A 16,422-nucleotide genomic window follows, 5' to 3' on the forward strand; every position below is an offset into this window, starting at 1 on the left:
ACCCCGCCCCCCAGCTTGTGATCTCTCTCTTTCTCTCTGTGTCAAATAAATAAATAAAATCTTAAAAAAAAAAAAAATAGTGCTACTCTAGAACAGGGGTCAGCAAACTAAATGCAGGCTAAATCCAGACTGCTACCTGTTTTGCAAGGCTCGTAAGCCAAGATTTATTTTTACATTCTCAAATGGTTAAAAAAAATTGAAATAATAATATTTTGTGGCATAGGAAAATTATATGAAACTCAAAATTCAGTGTCCATATGTAAAGTTTCATTGGAGTTTATTCATTTACGTACTGTCTGTGGCTGCTTTCACACTTTAACAGCAGAGCTGAAGAGCTGCAACAGAGACTATATGGCCGACAAAGCCCAAAATATTTACCACCTGGCCCTTTACATAAAAAGTTTGCTGACCCCTGCTCTTGAACATTAACAGGTATTGCTCCTCTTCATGGACGAGCTTATTCAAAATTTCTAAAATATTAAAACTTTAGGCAACCAAGCAAACTGTCCCTTTGTTTAACATGATACTCCAAAATAAGGATCTTGATGATCTCCTACCTGATACTAGATATTTCTGCACAATTTAAACGTCTGGGGGATGAATAGACAGGTTGTGTGGGAAGGTCGGAAACATCTAAGGCATTAGCCTGAATAGGAGCAGAGCACAGAGCTGAAGGATGTGGCCGATAGATGACACTTGGTGAGGTAGTCTGCTCTTGAGTTCCTGATTCACACACACCAAGAAGGTCTGGAGAAGTAGGTGAAGCAAGGTTTACTTCATGGAAGCCTTCCAAGGGGTCATTAGCCATAGCAAAAGCCTCATCATAAGATAACCTATGTTAAAACAAAAAGCAGGCTGTTATTTTGATAGTGACATTTAAAATTAAATTAAGACAAATAACTTACAAAACGTATCTAACAGTCCATTATAAAGTATAAACTTAAAAGAGCAAAGAAAAAATACTATTATCATTTAACATTTATTAAGTGACCTCAGAGTATAAATATTACAAAAGGCAAACAATCTGACTTGAAATAAACTTGAAAGTTATAGCTAATGCTGTTAAACTGAGTAAATTAATAAGTACAATGAGGAAGAAATAAAAATTTGCTTGAAATTTCTAACTTTTCTATCATATGACATTGGTTAGAGTAAGTAAGAGAGGCAGTAAAGATATGTACATATACACACATGCTTGGAATGAGATATATGCATTGCACTATACAGTTGACACTGGAACAACACAGCGGTTGGGGCACCAAATCCCCACACAGTCGAAAATCTGCATATAACTTTTGACTCCCCAAAATCTTAACTACTGTTACCCTCCTGTTGACCATAAACCTTACCAATAACATAAACAGTCAACTAATACGTATTTTGTATTTATACGTATTATATATTGTATTCTTACAATAAAGCTAGAGAAAATATTAAGCAAATCATATGGAAAATACATTTACGGTGCTGTATTGTATTTACCCAAAAAAATCCACACATAAGTGGAGCCGTATAGTTCAAACTCATGTTGATCAAGGATCAACTGATAATTTCAAATTTAGGTAAGAGCTGCAGAGTTTTTATATACCTTTCACCCAGATTATGAAACTGTTAACATTCTGGACCATTTGAGAATAGGTTTTTCAGACATGATGCCCATTACCGCTTAATATCTCAATATATATATCTTAAGTACACAAGGACATTTTCCTGTCTAACCACAAAACCATCAAAATCAGGAAGCTAACACTGATTGATATGACCATCCAATCAACAGACTCCAGTCAGATTTCATGGACTGCCTCAATAATGGTCTTATTTATAGGTCCAGGATCCAATCTAGGATAATGTGTTGTCTTTCTCTAAGCCTTAAATTTCTCCTCTGATGGGATAAGAATGGGAATGACAACACTCTCTCCATTCTCCAGAGAGCTGTAAGGATTCAAAGGGACAATCCAAATAAAGTACTTAGTAGTGTGCTGTGTACTTGGCACACAGTATGGCCTCAATAAACATTTGTTACCATAGTCAGCCATTAGCAATAACATGTACACTTCAGTTTCTCCATAAGGAAAAAGTATTTCATAACTACTCAATTACATCACATTAAAACTAAAAAGTGTACCACTCAAATTTTTCACTTGAAGAATGTAAATCTTATAAATCCTTTATTGATTTTCCAGTGTCTACAAAATAAAGTCCAAATTTAACAGCTTGAAAATCAAGTCTTCTATGATCGGAACCCAAACTCTCTTCCCAATTTTTTCCTTCCTACAATAAAAATGTGCTAATCACAAGTGATAGCAGAACTTCCTAAATTCCCAAACACAAGCACCAATGCAGCACCTAATTTCTTCATAATACAAAAAATTTCATTCATTAAACTGAAAAATTCTACTCTTTCATATCCTTAATAAAAAGTGTTTAAAATAAGACAAGTAGAGGGACTCCTAGGTGGCTCAATCGGTTAAGCATCTGCCTTCAGCTCAGGTCATGATCCCAGGGTTCTGGGATCTAGTCCCACATCGGGCTCCTTGCTCAGCGGGGAGCCTGCTTCTCCCTCTACCTGCTTGTGCACGTGCACACTCTCTCCTTCTTTCCCTCTCTCTGACAAATTATTTCTTTAAAAAAAAATAAAATAAGACAAGTAGACAACAAAAAGCCTGCAGTAAAGCTGGGAAAAAAGAGAAGTGACCCAATATTTATACTCTTTCAAAAGTACAATTACATCATGTCACAAACCTTTCAAGGATATATATGGACAATGAAAACTATAACTATTAAATCTGCAACTGCCAAATTTCAAATCCAATCAATGTTTTCTTTGTTGTAGCAAACAGTCTGAGTCCTCAAAATGAAACTAATTCTCGTTTTTTCACCCAAAATATTCACCTGCCAAATGGAAGAGCATATTAACAATGAACTTAAAGTGTTTAATGCTCAATTTATTATTTTTCATCCAAAAGAATATTTTTCAATCCTTATTCACAATACACACAAACACGCCAAACATCCAACCCTGAAAATTTCATTTTCACTTGAATATAATTTACTGATCAATTCACTTTCAAGTAGAAAATAGGCTTTCATTAAACTCTGACATTTTATCAGTAACTATGTGATACTTCCTTTCTTTTAATTCACATCTTTACACCTTACAAGTTTACTGAATCCTAGAATGTAAAAGCATTTGCATTTCTGGAAATGCAAAATGGTACAAATCCTATGGAGAAAAATTTGACAATATCTGGCAAAATGACATATTCATTAGACCAACATGCCCACTTTCAGGGCTTTATCTCAAAGATAAACTAAAATAAAGAACAGATACATGCATAATGCTAGCAACATTAGCAAAAGACTGACTACAGTCTTGTTATAACAAAAGACTCAATGAGCTAATATACATCTTCATAAGGAAGCACTATACAACTGTAAAAAGAAATGAATCGTATCTACATACTGCTATGAAGGGACCTTGAGGATATACTGACAAATTAAAAAACAAGATAAATAACTATGCACAGGAAGCTTTTACCTAAGAAAGAAAAAAATACAAATTTATTTCTATGTACATATATAATTGTAATTGTATGTGTATATATGACATGTAAATGTATTACTATGCATACAGACTTACATTTTAGAAGTGGAAAGGTAAACCAAAAACTAATAGAAACAGAGAACCTATAGGAAGAGGGAGAGAACAGGAAGAGGAGATAGGCATAAAGCTAGACTTTTCCAAATGGACCTTGCCTTGTAGATTTGAATTTGAGCTTGGAACCATGTAAGTGATAAAACAATACTAAATTTTAAAAAAGAATGCCTAAAAATAAAACAAATAAACTTAGCTGTGTATTGAGACAGTAGCTTAACAACATAGGAAAGAGCTATTGCAAGTGGATTTAAAACATAAAATTATACACACTTACCGAATATATTCTAAAGACAAAAGGATGTGAAGAAAGTTAGCTATTTTCAGTAATCATATTAATATTGCTGTTATAAAACTATAATATTAATGAAATAAGTTATTATGTTAATGTCATTCAGAATTAAGGTTTTAGCATACAAGAAGAGATACAAATATAAAATCAAAGAAGTAAAAACTCTGAAGTTCTAAATATGAATCCATCAGAAAAAAAATTTCTATTAAAACAAATAATTCCTAAATTTATCCACTGGGGTGGTAATAACAACGGTAACCAACTCAGGAGCAATGAGTAAGTACCCCTTGTGCCCAACGCAATACCATTTGCTACAAAAAAAGAACAAGGGCTCCTCAGAGAAAATGGCTGATTTCCAGGCCAAGGGCAGTAACGTACAAAAAGACCCTGGAACATCCTGTTATACCAGGAAGCAAGAAAGCTATCAAAGACTACTGGAGTGGTATCAAAAGGATTCCCACTAACCAAAGACAGGACAATCTGAACATCAAAAAGATAGTATCTGTAAGGAACTGAAACAAAAATATTTTTAAATTGTTGAATTCATGATGATACTAAAAATAAAAACAAAATCTCACTGGTCCCCTTTGATAGGTGCTAGGGAGTCAATTCATTATTTTGAAACCTGGTAAAATTAAAGAATCAGGTACAAGTAGGAACTAATGAGAAAGAAAGCCCTCCCGAGGGCTTTTTGGGCACGTCTAAGGTATGAAAGCAAAGCATTTACGGAGAATACAAATATGCTATAAACTGAAGCAAAAGTAATGAATATAAAATGCAAGTCTCAGAGGTGGGTTTGAAGCCTGCTTCTGTCAAATTATTGGGCCAATCTGTGCCTAGGTTCTCTCATCTGGAAATCTGTGCCTGGGTTGTTTTGTTTTGAGAGAGAGAGCACGCTCAAGCGGGGGTCATGAGGAGAGGAGGGAGTGAGAGAATCCCAAGCAGGCTCCACAACCAGCGTGATGCGGGGCTCAATCTCACAACCCTGAGATGATGACCCAAGCTGAAATCAAGAGTCAGGTGCTTAACCAACTGAGCCACCCAAGCGTCCCCTATGCCTAGGTTTACCTTTCATGATGAGAAAGAAAAGAAATACGCCCATAACGCTTAGGACAGCACCTCTGGGCAGTGCCTCTCCCTACAATGTTCTCATTCTGGAGGATACATTTAACCTTTGTTTAAATTCAAGTCACTTCTGAAAAGATTATTTTAAGATTAAATTCAGTCCCTTTTTCAAGCATATGCAATTTCCATAAAATGTAACTTAGCTGGTAATGAGCCACCAATCATACTCGTCTGAAAATCTTTTGCTCTTTAAAATATATGGAAGCTTTAAGATTTATTTCATATTCAAAGTTTTTATATGAGTAAAATAAGCTGCTATTTTTAAGCAGTCAAGTAATGAGTAATTCAAAAAAAACTATTTTCTTTTGGAGATTATCCCAATTCATAAACTAAACCTGTTAAGGATCACTACCAATGCATGAAAAAGTTGACCATATTATATTCTTATGGGTGAATTACAGCCTATCTGGCTTTATTATTACTGAATTCTAAGCCATAAAGCTGACATTGAATCATAAGGAAAAGCTGACCAAGACAATTTGCTTCTGATCACCCATACGTATTTCATGTTTTTTCTTCTTTCTAGAAGTCACTATTATCATAGCAAAAACAGCAGTCAATATTTACTGAAAGTTAACTATGTGTCAGATACTGTTGCTAAGAATTTCACATGTATTAACTCATTTAATGAATGCCTAGAGAAATCCTAAAAACATGTCATAAAATTCTTTTTTCTAATTAAAATGAATTTTCTAACTGAAAATAAAAGGCATCCTTAGGATAACTCAAGAAATTAAGATGAATTGCTGATACAGTATTTTCAATTAAAAACTTAAGCACTTGGATAAAATGGATATGCGTATATAACTTAAATGAAATCAAGAAACTCAACTTATATTAGTAGTCCAAAATTAGTAGTCCAAAAGAACAAATAAAATCCATTTTCCCACAAAAAGCACATTCCCCTTATTTGACTTACTTAACAAGTGAAAAACAAACGATTTACTTCTAGGAAAAAAAAAAACATACTTTAAAGTGTAATCTTAATCTTTTTCCATATCAACTTAGTATCTGAAAATTAAATAATTTTAATTCTATATTTACTACAATTCCTCCAAACACACGCTTTGGAAAGTAAATCATTTCCAACTAGGGAGGTTATGTGCATCACAGCAGAACAGAAACACCAGTACCTGAAGAAAAAAGCTAAGGTTTTAGTTTTGACCAACTTCTAACTTATACCTGCAAACTTGGGACAGGTCATTAAACTTCTCTGAGCCCAAATACCTTCATCTAGTTAGTGACAGAATTGGACCCAAAGATCCTGATTGTAAGGTGGTAAGTGTATCTCTGTCTGTTAGAAAGAAGACCAGGGTCTGACTTCCCAATGGGGAGAATTAACTAGTATTTGCTACCTCACCAAAAACCCTGTACTCTGGAACTGGACTCAAGTCCTAGCTCAACCAGTTACTAACAACGTGACCTCAGAGCTCTAAGTCTAAATTTCTCACCTGAAAAATGGGGTTAATAACTGTACCAATCTCACAAGGTTGTCTGAGAATTAACTTAGACAACACTCATCAAGGGCTTAGTACCATAGCTGCCAATGACCAATTAAAATTAGTTATTACTAATTATAATGATCTCTAAGGTATCTTCTGCTTAATACTTGCCAAATATTCTGTCACACTATCTTAGCACAAACATCATCATCATCAAGGAAAAAAAAAAACAATGGTTGTTTGGTTTGGTTTAAAAATACCAAAAAAAAATTAGGGGCGCCTGGGTGGCTCAGTTGGTTAAGCGACTGCCTTCAGCTCAGGTCATGATCCCAGGGTCCTGGGATCGAGTCCTGCATCGGGCTCCCTGCTCTGCAGGGAGCCTGCTTCTCCCTCTCCCACTCCCCCTGCTTGTGTTCCCTCTCTCACTGTGTCTCTCTCTGTCAAATAAATAAATAAAATCTTTTAAAAAATTAAAATTAAAATTAAAAAAATAAAAATACTGTTAAAATTATAAGTGTATTGTTCTAAATGTTCTTCCTCAACAAAGCAAGCACCTATATATTATACTATATATGTGTGTGTGTGTATATATACATATACATCGTATATAACAGGCATAGATGTTTGCATATGTATTATTTTTCTCTTTCAATTTATTGACAGACTGCTGGAGGATGGAAGGCAGGGAGGAAGGTCCAGATGCTTTTATTAATTCCCAAATGACTTCTTAATTTAGCACGAATTTTGGAAGAAACAGCTTGTCATTAAAAATTAGATTGCTATTTCAATAGTGTATAATGAACTAAAGTGTTACAAATTCCAACAATTAACTCACCTCCTTAAAAACCATTAACATTTAAAACATATTCACTATATACATTTTACCCATATATAATATTAGGCATTTAATAAAATTTTTTTATCAATTGTGTTTATTCTATTTAGAATGGAAGAATGATCGCCAGCTTCAGCTCCTCAGAGCAAATCCTGGCACCAAGTTCTAAGAATGGCGCTATGAAAATGGACTAAAGAGATGGCGCACAGCTGTTGTGAGCCACTAAAGGATTATCCTGAGGGCTTGGGGAGGAGAGGCGGGGGAAGGAAATGTTTCAAGGAGAAGGAAAATATAAGTTAGATTTTAAATGCTGAGTAGGAATCCAATAGATAGATAAGAAGGGCAATAAAACAGGACAGTCAGGGAATAACGGTTTGGCACTAATGAAACTAACAAAGGAGAGAGTGACAGAAAATCAGGCTGGAGAAGCAAATATATGACAGATCATTAAAAGCTTGCTTCATTTAACATGGAAAATGCTGCCTGTAGTTTATCCTGAAGAGACGGTCAGATCTACATTTTAGCAAGTGCAGATACATTGTGGTGTAGTCATTAGAAAAAAATGACTCCCAAGGCAATAAGGACTTTAGAGAGAAGAGACTAGAGGCAATTGGTTAAGAGGTAATATTACAACAGGCTAGCCCAGATGTTATAAAGGTCTGGTCTTTTTTTGTTTGTTTGTTTATTATGTTGTTAGTCACCATACAGTAATTAGTTTTTGATATAGTGTTCCATGATTCATTATCTGCGAATAACACCCAGTGCTCATTGTCAAGGTCATACTTTAAGATTGGAAGGGACGGAGGCGCACATATATATATACACACACATGAAAAACATTCGAATAGTGCCATCTGTATTTACACATACACACATATACATAGTATACATTATTCTAGTTATTCCTCAGAGCATCCCTTTGAACTGGGATTTTTTTGTAAAAAAAAATTTTCTGTAGAAAAAGAAATAGGCTCGGAGAGAATAATTTTGTCAAGGTCAAATGGTCAATAAATAACAGCCAGGATTCAAACCCTGGTGTGTCTGATTCTGCCACCTGACTCCACTACATCCAAGAATCACTTCAGGGCGCCTGGGTGGCTCAGTCGGTTAAGTGTCTGCCTTCGGCTCAGGTCATGATCCCAGGGTCCTGGGATCGAGCCCCACATCGGGCTCCTTGCTCAGCGGGGAGCCTGCTTCTCCCTCTCCCTCTGCCTCTCTCCCTGTTCATGCTCTCTCTCGGTCTCTGTATCTCTGTGTCTCAAATGAATAAATAAAAAAATCTTAAAAAAAAAAAAAAAAGAATCACTTCAAAGGGAAAACTGACCGGGGAGAAGAGGCAGGATACAGACAATGGGTAGGTCAAGACAGAGGCTCCCTAGGGCAGGTCTCACTCAATGAACCATGAGTGAGTGTACATTTTAAACAGAGTACTGTTTAGGGCGCCTGGGTGGCTCAGTTGGTTAAGCGACTGCCTTCGGCTCAGGTCATGATCTTGGAGTCCCGGGATCGAGTCCCGCATCGGACTCCCTGCTCAGCGGGGAGTCTGCTTCTCCCTCTGACCCTCCCCCCTCTCATGATCTCTGTCTCTCATTCTCTCTGTCTTAAATAAATAAATAAAATCTTAAAAAAAAAAACAAAAAAAACAGAGTACTGTTTAATCTCTGAACCCTGTCTTACTTCCAGAAAGGCAAAACTAAAGTTTCTCTAACTCACGGCTACTGAAATAAGCATTCACTATTGCTTTGTGAATGCTTTTTTCCTATATTTTCTTTTTTCCTATATTCTCTTTGCTATCATCATTTCCTCCTCTATTTAGCTGCTATGTGGGATTTAAAATACTTATTCAGCCTCTTATAGAACTTGGGTGGGGGGAGCATATAAGTAAAAATAGAAGCTTGATTTTATTATTGTGGTCTTACTCTTATGTGAAAAGTGTGGATATTTCATACTAAGAAATTACTGTTAATTTTTTAAAGTGTGTAACAGTATTGTAGCTAACTGCCTTTCATTGTTTAAAAAAACATACTGAGATATTTACAGACGAAAGTATACAATGCTTGGAATTTGCTCAAAATAATACAAGAAGGGGCAAAGTAGATGTGGCAGGACTGACACTTCTTGCTGAGTCCTGGGCTAAATGACAGGAACTTTGAGGTTCACTACGTTTTTGTATCTACTTATTTTATTTGAAATTCTCCAAATTTGACAGCTTTCAAGTTTATTCAAATACTATATAAATAAGGGGGGGGGACAAAAAAGTATGTATGCTATATATATATATATATATATATATATAAATCATTTTCTCATTAACATTCACTGTAATTTTAAAGTTGGCTTCCTAAACATTTTGTTATTAACAAAAAAAAAATCACATTTATATTTTAAGAAGCATTCTATGTTGGTAAGTATAAATTTAATTAATAACCAAAGGGAAAAATTAGTAAGATGGTCAATCAAGCTACACAATCTTCCCACTCTTATTAAAACAGACCACAAATTAAGTTCCATTTACTAATTTTACAGGACGCAAATGCACAACCTGACATATTTTAGAAATGCTACTTATTGCAAATTCTTTAAATTAAGGATTTTCAGAAAATGCTCATAACTTAGCAATTGGCTTACTAATATTGTATTTAACTACAAATCCTTAGAACAGAAACATAAAAAATGTTTTCCAAGTTTCTTTTTCTTAATAATGGAAGCCACCTTATTTTGCATATGCAAGAATATATGTCAACATTCAGTAGACACTGAGGTGTATACTGATTGGATAAATAAACAGTAAGAGTCTTTAGAGAGAGAATGAATAGCAAAGCAGAAAAAGTAGAGAGAGTGATTCCAGGCTACCTTTGTTTCAAAAATAAAGATAAAACAGTAAGTACCTTGAGAGAATATCAAGACTAGAGAAACTGACTTTTTAAAAAGTTTGGGGAATCTGGAGCATTTTATCAAAGTAGTTTCAGAAAATCTTTCTAGCTCAGGTTTTGTCATTAACCAGCTGTGTAAACTTGCACAAGTCACTTAAGTTCTCTGGGTCTCAGTTTCAGCATCTCTAATGGGTGGTATTACCTCCCCTGCCTATATCTGACAAAATCAAATGACTTACCTATCAGTGTAAAAATGCTGCATAGACTGCAAAGCACAATACAAACGTGAGCTATCTGTAAAAATCTAAGACGGAATACACAGTAGTGAAAACCTAAGGGGTCTGTCTTATAATCAGAAGGGATCCTTAGTTATCTGACATAAAAGGAAAGAAAAGGGAAAACAAGATTTTTTTCTGAGGTACAGAGTTCAAATACAATTCTCTTCCCAACAGCAAATTAATGCACTTTTACTTACTGTTTTTTGAACTTACTTTGGTTGTTTTTTTATATTTTACCCTGATCTGTCAACCTAGGTGCTCCCAACAAATACTCAATACTATTATCTAGACACATCAAATTACAATTCACTTATTTAATTTGCTCTAAGCTATCATCTGTATGCTCTTTTAAGCTTCTAAGGTACTCTCACATTCTTGCAGTTTCTTCATATCAGATTGTCAATTCATTTCTGTAGAATTCTATCAACTTCCGTTATGTTTATGTTTACAACCCTGTTCTTAACTACAAGAAACAAATCCCCCACAAACTTGAACTACTTCAAAATTTTCCATTCTTTTCCTCTGATCTAAGTAATCTCAGCTAATGGCTACAGCTATCTAATTTTCTGTTGCCAGTATTCTAAGATAAATCAAGATTACTTTTTCACTTTTTTCTAACCATGACTAGGTAGAATTTAAACTTATGAAACTACCTCATTTAGTTGTAAGTTGAAAGGGAAAACAGAAGGGAAAAAACAGAGATAGCAAGTTAATGTTAGCTGCTGGAAGTATATCCCTCTCTTCCTTCCCTTAGTCCCCGCATTTCTAACTCAATACAGTTCCATTACTACTGTAGATCAATTTCAATACATCCTAACATTCTTCCACTGACACCCATCACCAAACACAGCCCAGTACCTATGGGTTCCAGGCCCAGTGCTAAAGCTATAAAATGGGGGGGTATGATGGACTTACGCCCTGCCTTCAAAGCACGTGTACACTAGAGGAGGAGAACTCACTCTCAGCATTTACAAGGCAATATGAATACCAAAACTAATAAATACCCTAGGTGAGGCATGTACTCGGTACTCTGGAAGCATAAAAGAGAAAAACAAAAACAAAAAAAAAACAGAACTACTACCTGGCAAAGCTAGGGAGAACAGCAGAGAAAAGGAGGAATTAGCTACCAAGGAGTTTTCAAAAGCTCAGATATTTTATTTTTAAAATATCCAAGTGTGTTTTGGGGCACCTGGGTGGCTCAGTCATTAAGTGTCTGCCTTCGGCTCAGGTCATGATCCCAGGGTCTTGGGATCCAGCCCCGCATCGAGCTCCCTGCTCCGCGGAGAGCCCTCTTCTCTCTCTCCCACTTCTCCCTCTCCCTCTCCCCCTGCTTGTGTTCCCTCTCTCGCTGTGTCTCTCTCTGTCAAATAAATAAATAAAACCTTTAAAAAAATAATTAATTTAATTAAATATCCAAGTGAGTTTAAGTAATTAATTTAGTAACCAACCAACTTTAATGAACTACACCCTAACCAAAACTCTAAGACAAAGCTTTACACTTGAAAAAGTATACTCCCTCAGAATATCCTGAAAGTTTTCGCTCATTACCTCAACACACAGTATCTCTACCCACGACTCATCCTTCCTCCCCACTCTCCAACTATTCTAATGCTTTGCCTTATTTGGCATGCACTTAAAATTACAACAACACATATATGTGACACATGCCTTCTAAATTTTGAGAACTTATCAAAGATACAGGAATGATTATAAGGCCTGCCTTCCAGACTCCATGAATACTTTCCTTTAACACCCCCGCCCCACCGTGACTTGCAGAGTAGATGCTCAATCTCTGGTGACACATAAAGAATTACTTATTATACTAATATTAAGTATCTCATAAAAGCTTAATAAAAAACAATTCAGCATTACAACCTACACACGAAGTAGGAGAGCGTAGTGGTGAAGAGCATGGACATTAAAGACAAACTGCCTGACTTCTTTAATCTAGTCTGTCGCTTTATTAGCTGTACAATCTTAAAGCAAGCTACATAACCTTTCAGTGTCTCAATCATCTCAACTATAAAATGGGATAAAGCATTAGCTAACTCTTAAGACACTGTCGAAGTAAATGACTTGGTGTAGCACGTAGAGCAGAACCTGACGTGTGGTAAGCTACAAACTCAAAAGTAGGAATAGCAGTGGTGGTATCACCATCACCAGAAAACCTGGACACTTTTTCGCCAGAAATACAAATGGCAATAACACCTTTCATCTGCTGTCTCCTTCTAATTACAAAGTTCTTCTACAGAAGATGTAGAAAAGAATGGAAGGAGCAAGCGTGTGAGGAGTTCCATTTTGGGCAGCAACTCAGTTTTCAATCCTGGCTTGGCTCTGCCATTAATCATCTATATGACCACTGACAACTAAGTAACCAGAGGGAAGTTATTTCACCTTCTGAGCCTCAACTTCCTGATCTGTAAAATGTAATACCACCTATATCCCAGGAATGTCTTGAGGACCAAAGGAATCAAAGTACCTAGAGCAACACAGTGTATGGCCCACTGCCAAGCTAATATTTGTTCCTTTCCCCCACCCCTCACATCTCACATGGAGTGTCTCATTTAATTCTCATCCCACCATTATGATGTTCGTATTAGTTTGAACCATGTTAAAAACAGTCGAAAACTGGCATTACGTTTGACCTAATACTCTATCCACTTACAAATGGAGAAAATAAGCTCTGAGAGGTTAGATGTACTCAGGGTCACGTGCACAGTAAGTAATGGAGCTAAAACTTTAAAACCGATGAATAATTTTTCACATCGCCAGGTAACTAATTGGTTCAGTCAGTCCTGCTCAGGAAAGAAAACAAAAGGTGCACTAACTACAATAATACATGCAAAACCACTGTCACCTACAAGTTTTTGCTCTGCCATATTAAGAATTGATGGGGACCCAGATTTCTAAGAAACCCTCCATTGTAAAAATTATTTGTGGAATGTCTGTGTATGTGTTGTGTGGAATTGAGGGTTTAGAGAAAATCAGAAGAAAAATATACTAACGGAAGCATATGCATAACTATACTAATTCAAAAAGTAAAAGTGTATCTAATTAGAAAACCCACAAGTGGCCAAACAGCAAATATCCATCCTAGCAAAAGGTGAGAGGTATTCAATACTACAGTTGAATTGTTTGCCAAACACACAAGGAAGAGTTATATTAATGTGTCCACTTCGGTTAATAAATGTATGGACTAGTATATAACTTTACTGTTACACATACATACACACATATATATGTTTATATATATACACACACCATAAGAAACACACTGTTGTTGTAAAATTGTAGAACTGCTAAACTAACTTCTATGAATTCCACAAGGGCTTTAGGACTAGATCACATAAACCATAGCTGGGATTCAATGTCTGTCCAACATGAAAAGTTCCATCAAAACGCACAGGACTAGTAAATAAATAACAAATGTTAACAGAACAAGGCCCCATAAAACTGGTGGAATATTTAACAGTATCAAATATTTACTATGATCAGCCTACAAATCTATTCTGTCTCTTTTCTCCTTGATTTGTCATTCACCGTTTTTTAAAGACACCATATGAACAAAATAAGAATGAGGATAATGAACAGAAACTGGGTCTTTCAATCGATTTAAAAAGAACAGTTTTGTTTTAATCCGCTTATCTGTCTCCTCCAATTATGTAATCATTCCATGGCAAAAGATTACACCGCTTTTTTCCCTACACTGAAAGGAAAGAGTTGGAGGGGGAAACAGGAGTGTGAAACAGGTAGCCTCGGAATATGCTGTATTTCCACGAAACTAAATTGCTTCTTAGGGGTCAGTATTAACTCAGCATTCTTAATTTTCAAGACCTTACCCTTTAGCCATTACAGATTTGTTTTCTTAATGCCGTAACAACTGGCAACTCTTCACGTGCTGCAGATTCCACCTAACATCATCACTTCCAGAGTCCATTAGAGCTGCCTGGTCCCCGGGCGGTCGGAGGGAGTTGTCAACGGTGGAAGGGCAGTGTAATTACAATTACGTCCGTGCAGCTCGTCTTAACTCCCCGAAACAAAAGTCGGGCCGAAATGCGCGGTAACCTAAGGCGCGACTCCTGGAGCTTGCTCGGGCCCCCCAAGTTTCGCCGAAACCTGCCGAGGGTGACCTCTACGCCTCAGCACGGAGCCTCGCTTGTCCTTTACTAAGACTCCAGGTCCAAGCCTACTGCTTCACCCCACTCCAGATCCCGCGCAGCGCCGGGCTCCACACTTGTTCGGGAACTCTCTTAGAACCAGCCCCCCCTCCGCGGCCGCGGGCACCCCGCTCTGAGTCGCGCGCGCGCCCCGCCGACAGGTAACCGGGATTTGGGTTCACAGCCGCGGGCGCTCGAGACCGCGCAGTTAATGAGTAACGCGCCCGCGTCCGGGGGGCGGGGGAGGAGCCGCCGCCGCCCGACGCCCCAGCGGCCCCAGACACTCCGAGGCGCCGAGCCCTGCCGCCGCCTCTGCCGGGGGTCCTAAAGCCCGCGTGCCGAGCCGAGGGAGCGCGCCTGCCGGTCCGGGGCTGCTGGGCCGGGTCCTCGCGCGCTGCGCCCGCACCTGCACCTGCCACGGTTGCCCCTCCAGACCGGCTCGCGGGAGGGAGGCGGGCGCGCGAGCGCCGAGGGGGGCGGTGCTCCGCGCCCGGGGCCTCTCCCTCCCGCAGCTGCACTCACCTGACGAAATCACCGCGGCCACTGCCCGCGCCCAGGGGCGCTCTCAGGACTGTATGGAGCGCGCCCTGAAGCAGCGAGAAGAGGAAGAGGACGGCCGGCCGACGCCACTACACTCAGGCACGGTGGGCGCGCTGCTCTGGGAGCCGCCGAGGGAGCGCGGGACCGCGCCTGCGCCGGGAGCGGGGCCAGGAGCCGGGAGAGGCCTGGCCCGAGGGGGGGGAGGCGGGGCTGGGGGCGGGGCGGGGGCGGGGCTGGCGTGGGGCGGGAGGAGCCGACGCGCTCCCGCGCCCCCTGGCGCCAGGCGGGACTCTTCGCAGGTGCCGGGGTGCGTGCCCCAGGCGCCTCCGTGGGCGGTTGCCCTGGGAACGAGCACTCGACTCGCTGGGCGGTGTTTCCCTGGGCTCGACAGGCGGCTTCGAGTTAACTTCGTGGTGGAGTGTCCAGGAGTTGGAAAATGAACCTTCGATGTGAGTTGAGGACTGCTAGAACCAACCTGAAACTTGGCGTCCATATATGTCGTACAACGTGTGCGTGCGTGTGCGACTGGGGCTGGGAGCAGAGGAAGCCTGATAGAGCCAGATTGCATCATTTGAGCAGCGGCTGGAGCATTCGAGAAAGTCCTTCTGTACTCGCCTTCTCTCATCTTTTGTGTCAACTTTTTTTTTTATCAGACGTCCACCCCACTTTAGGTTCTCCAGGTAGGAAAAGTGAAAAATACAGGACCGAGCTCCCAAAATCGGATCAAAAAGAGGCGATCACCATATGCGTCTCTATGTTTAGTAAAAGACATGCAATTTATGTGACAGACATTGAATAGGATCATCATTCTAAATATTGATCACATTTGTTAGAGGCAGTGAAGAAGAGTAGATTATGTGTATGACTACAGGAATCAGAATTCCTGGGATTGAAATCGCTATCGCTAGCTGGGTGACTTTGGGCAAGTTGATCTCTAATAGTCCCGATTTTCTCATCGGTAAGTAGGAATAAAAAGCCTATCTACCTCACTGAGGCGTTGAGAGATTAAATGGTCTAATACATGTAAAACAGTGTACTACATGATGCAGACTTCCTAATGAATATCAGCTGTTACTAATAATAACATTATTACTGTTATTGTCTACCTATAATCCAAACAGAAATCTGGAAAGTCATTATTTACTCTTTTATACCCCATCGCCAATATAGCAAGTCTTAGCCATTCTAATTCCCAAATAATTCTTAAATCTATCCCATTTCCTAT

The 16,422-nt window shown here is 38.6% G+C and overlaps 1 protein-coding gene across 3 annotated transcripts in view; it reads right to left on the bottom strand.

Annotated features, from left to right (window-relative positions):
• LOC110570552 (RAB3A interacting protein) overlaps window positions 1-15,297 on the bottom strand; it is a 45,276-nt gene extending 29,979 nt beyond the window's left edge. For 2 of the 3 annotated variants that reach the window (XM_021678594.1, XM_021678595.1), the window contains exons 1-2: window positions 14,340-14,554; window positions 558-833 (exon numbers count right to left, since the gene is read on the bottom strand). In XM_021678594.1, the coding sequence (XP_021534269.1) occupies window positions 558-833; window positions 14,340-14,350 (287 nt within the window). In that variant the 5' untranslated portion in view covers window positions 14,351-14,554. Of the gene's footprint in view, window positions 1-557; window positions 834-14,339; window positions 14,555-15,179 lie in introns of those variants that run through there. The other variant, XM_021678596.2, reaches the window with a different exon arrangement.
• Window positions 15,298-16,422: the final 1,125 nt, after the last annotated feature.

Source organism: Neomonachus schauinslandi, chromosome 5 (assembly GCF_002201575.2).
Source record: "Neomonachus schauinslandi chromosome 5, ASM220157v2, whole genome shotgun sequence".
Lineage (NCBI taxonomy): Eukaryota > Metazoa > Chordata > Mammalia > Carnivora > Phocidae > Neomonachus > Neomonachus schauinslandi.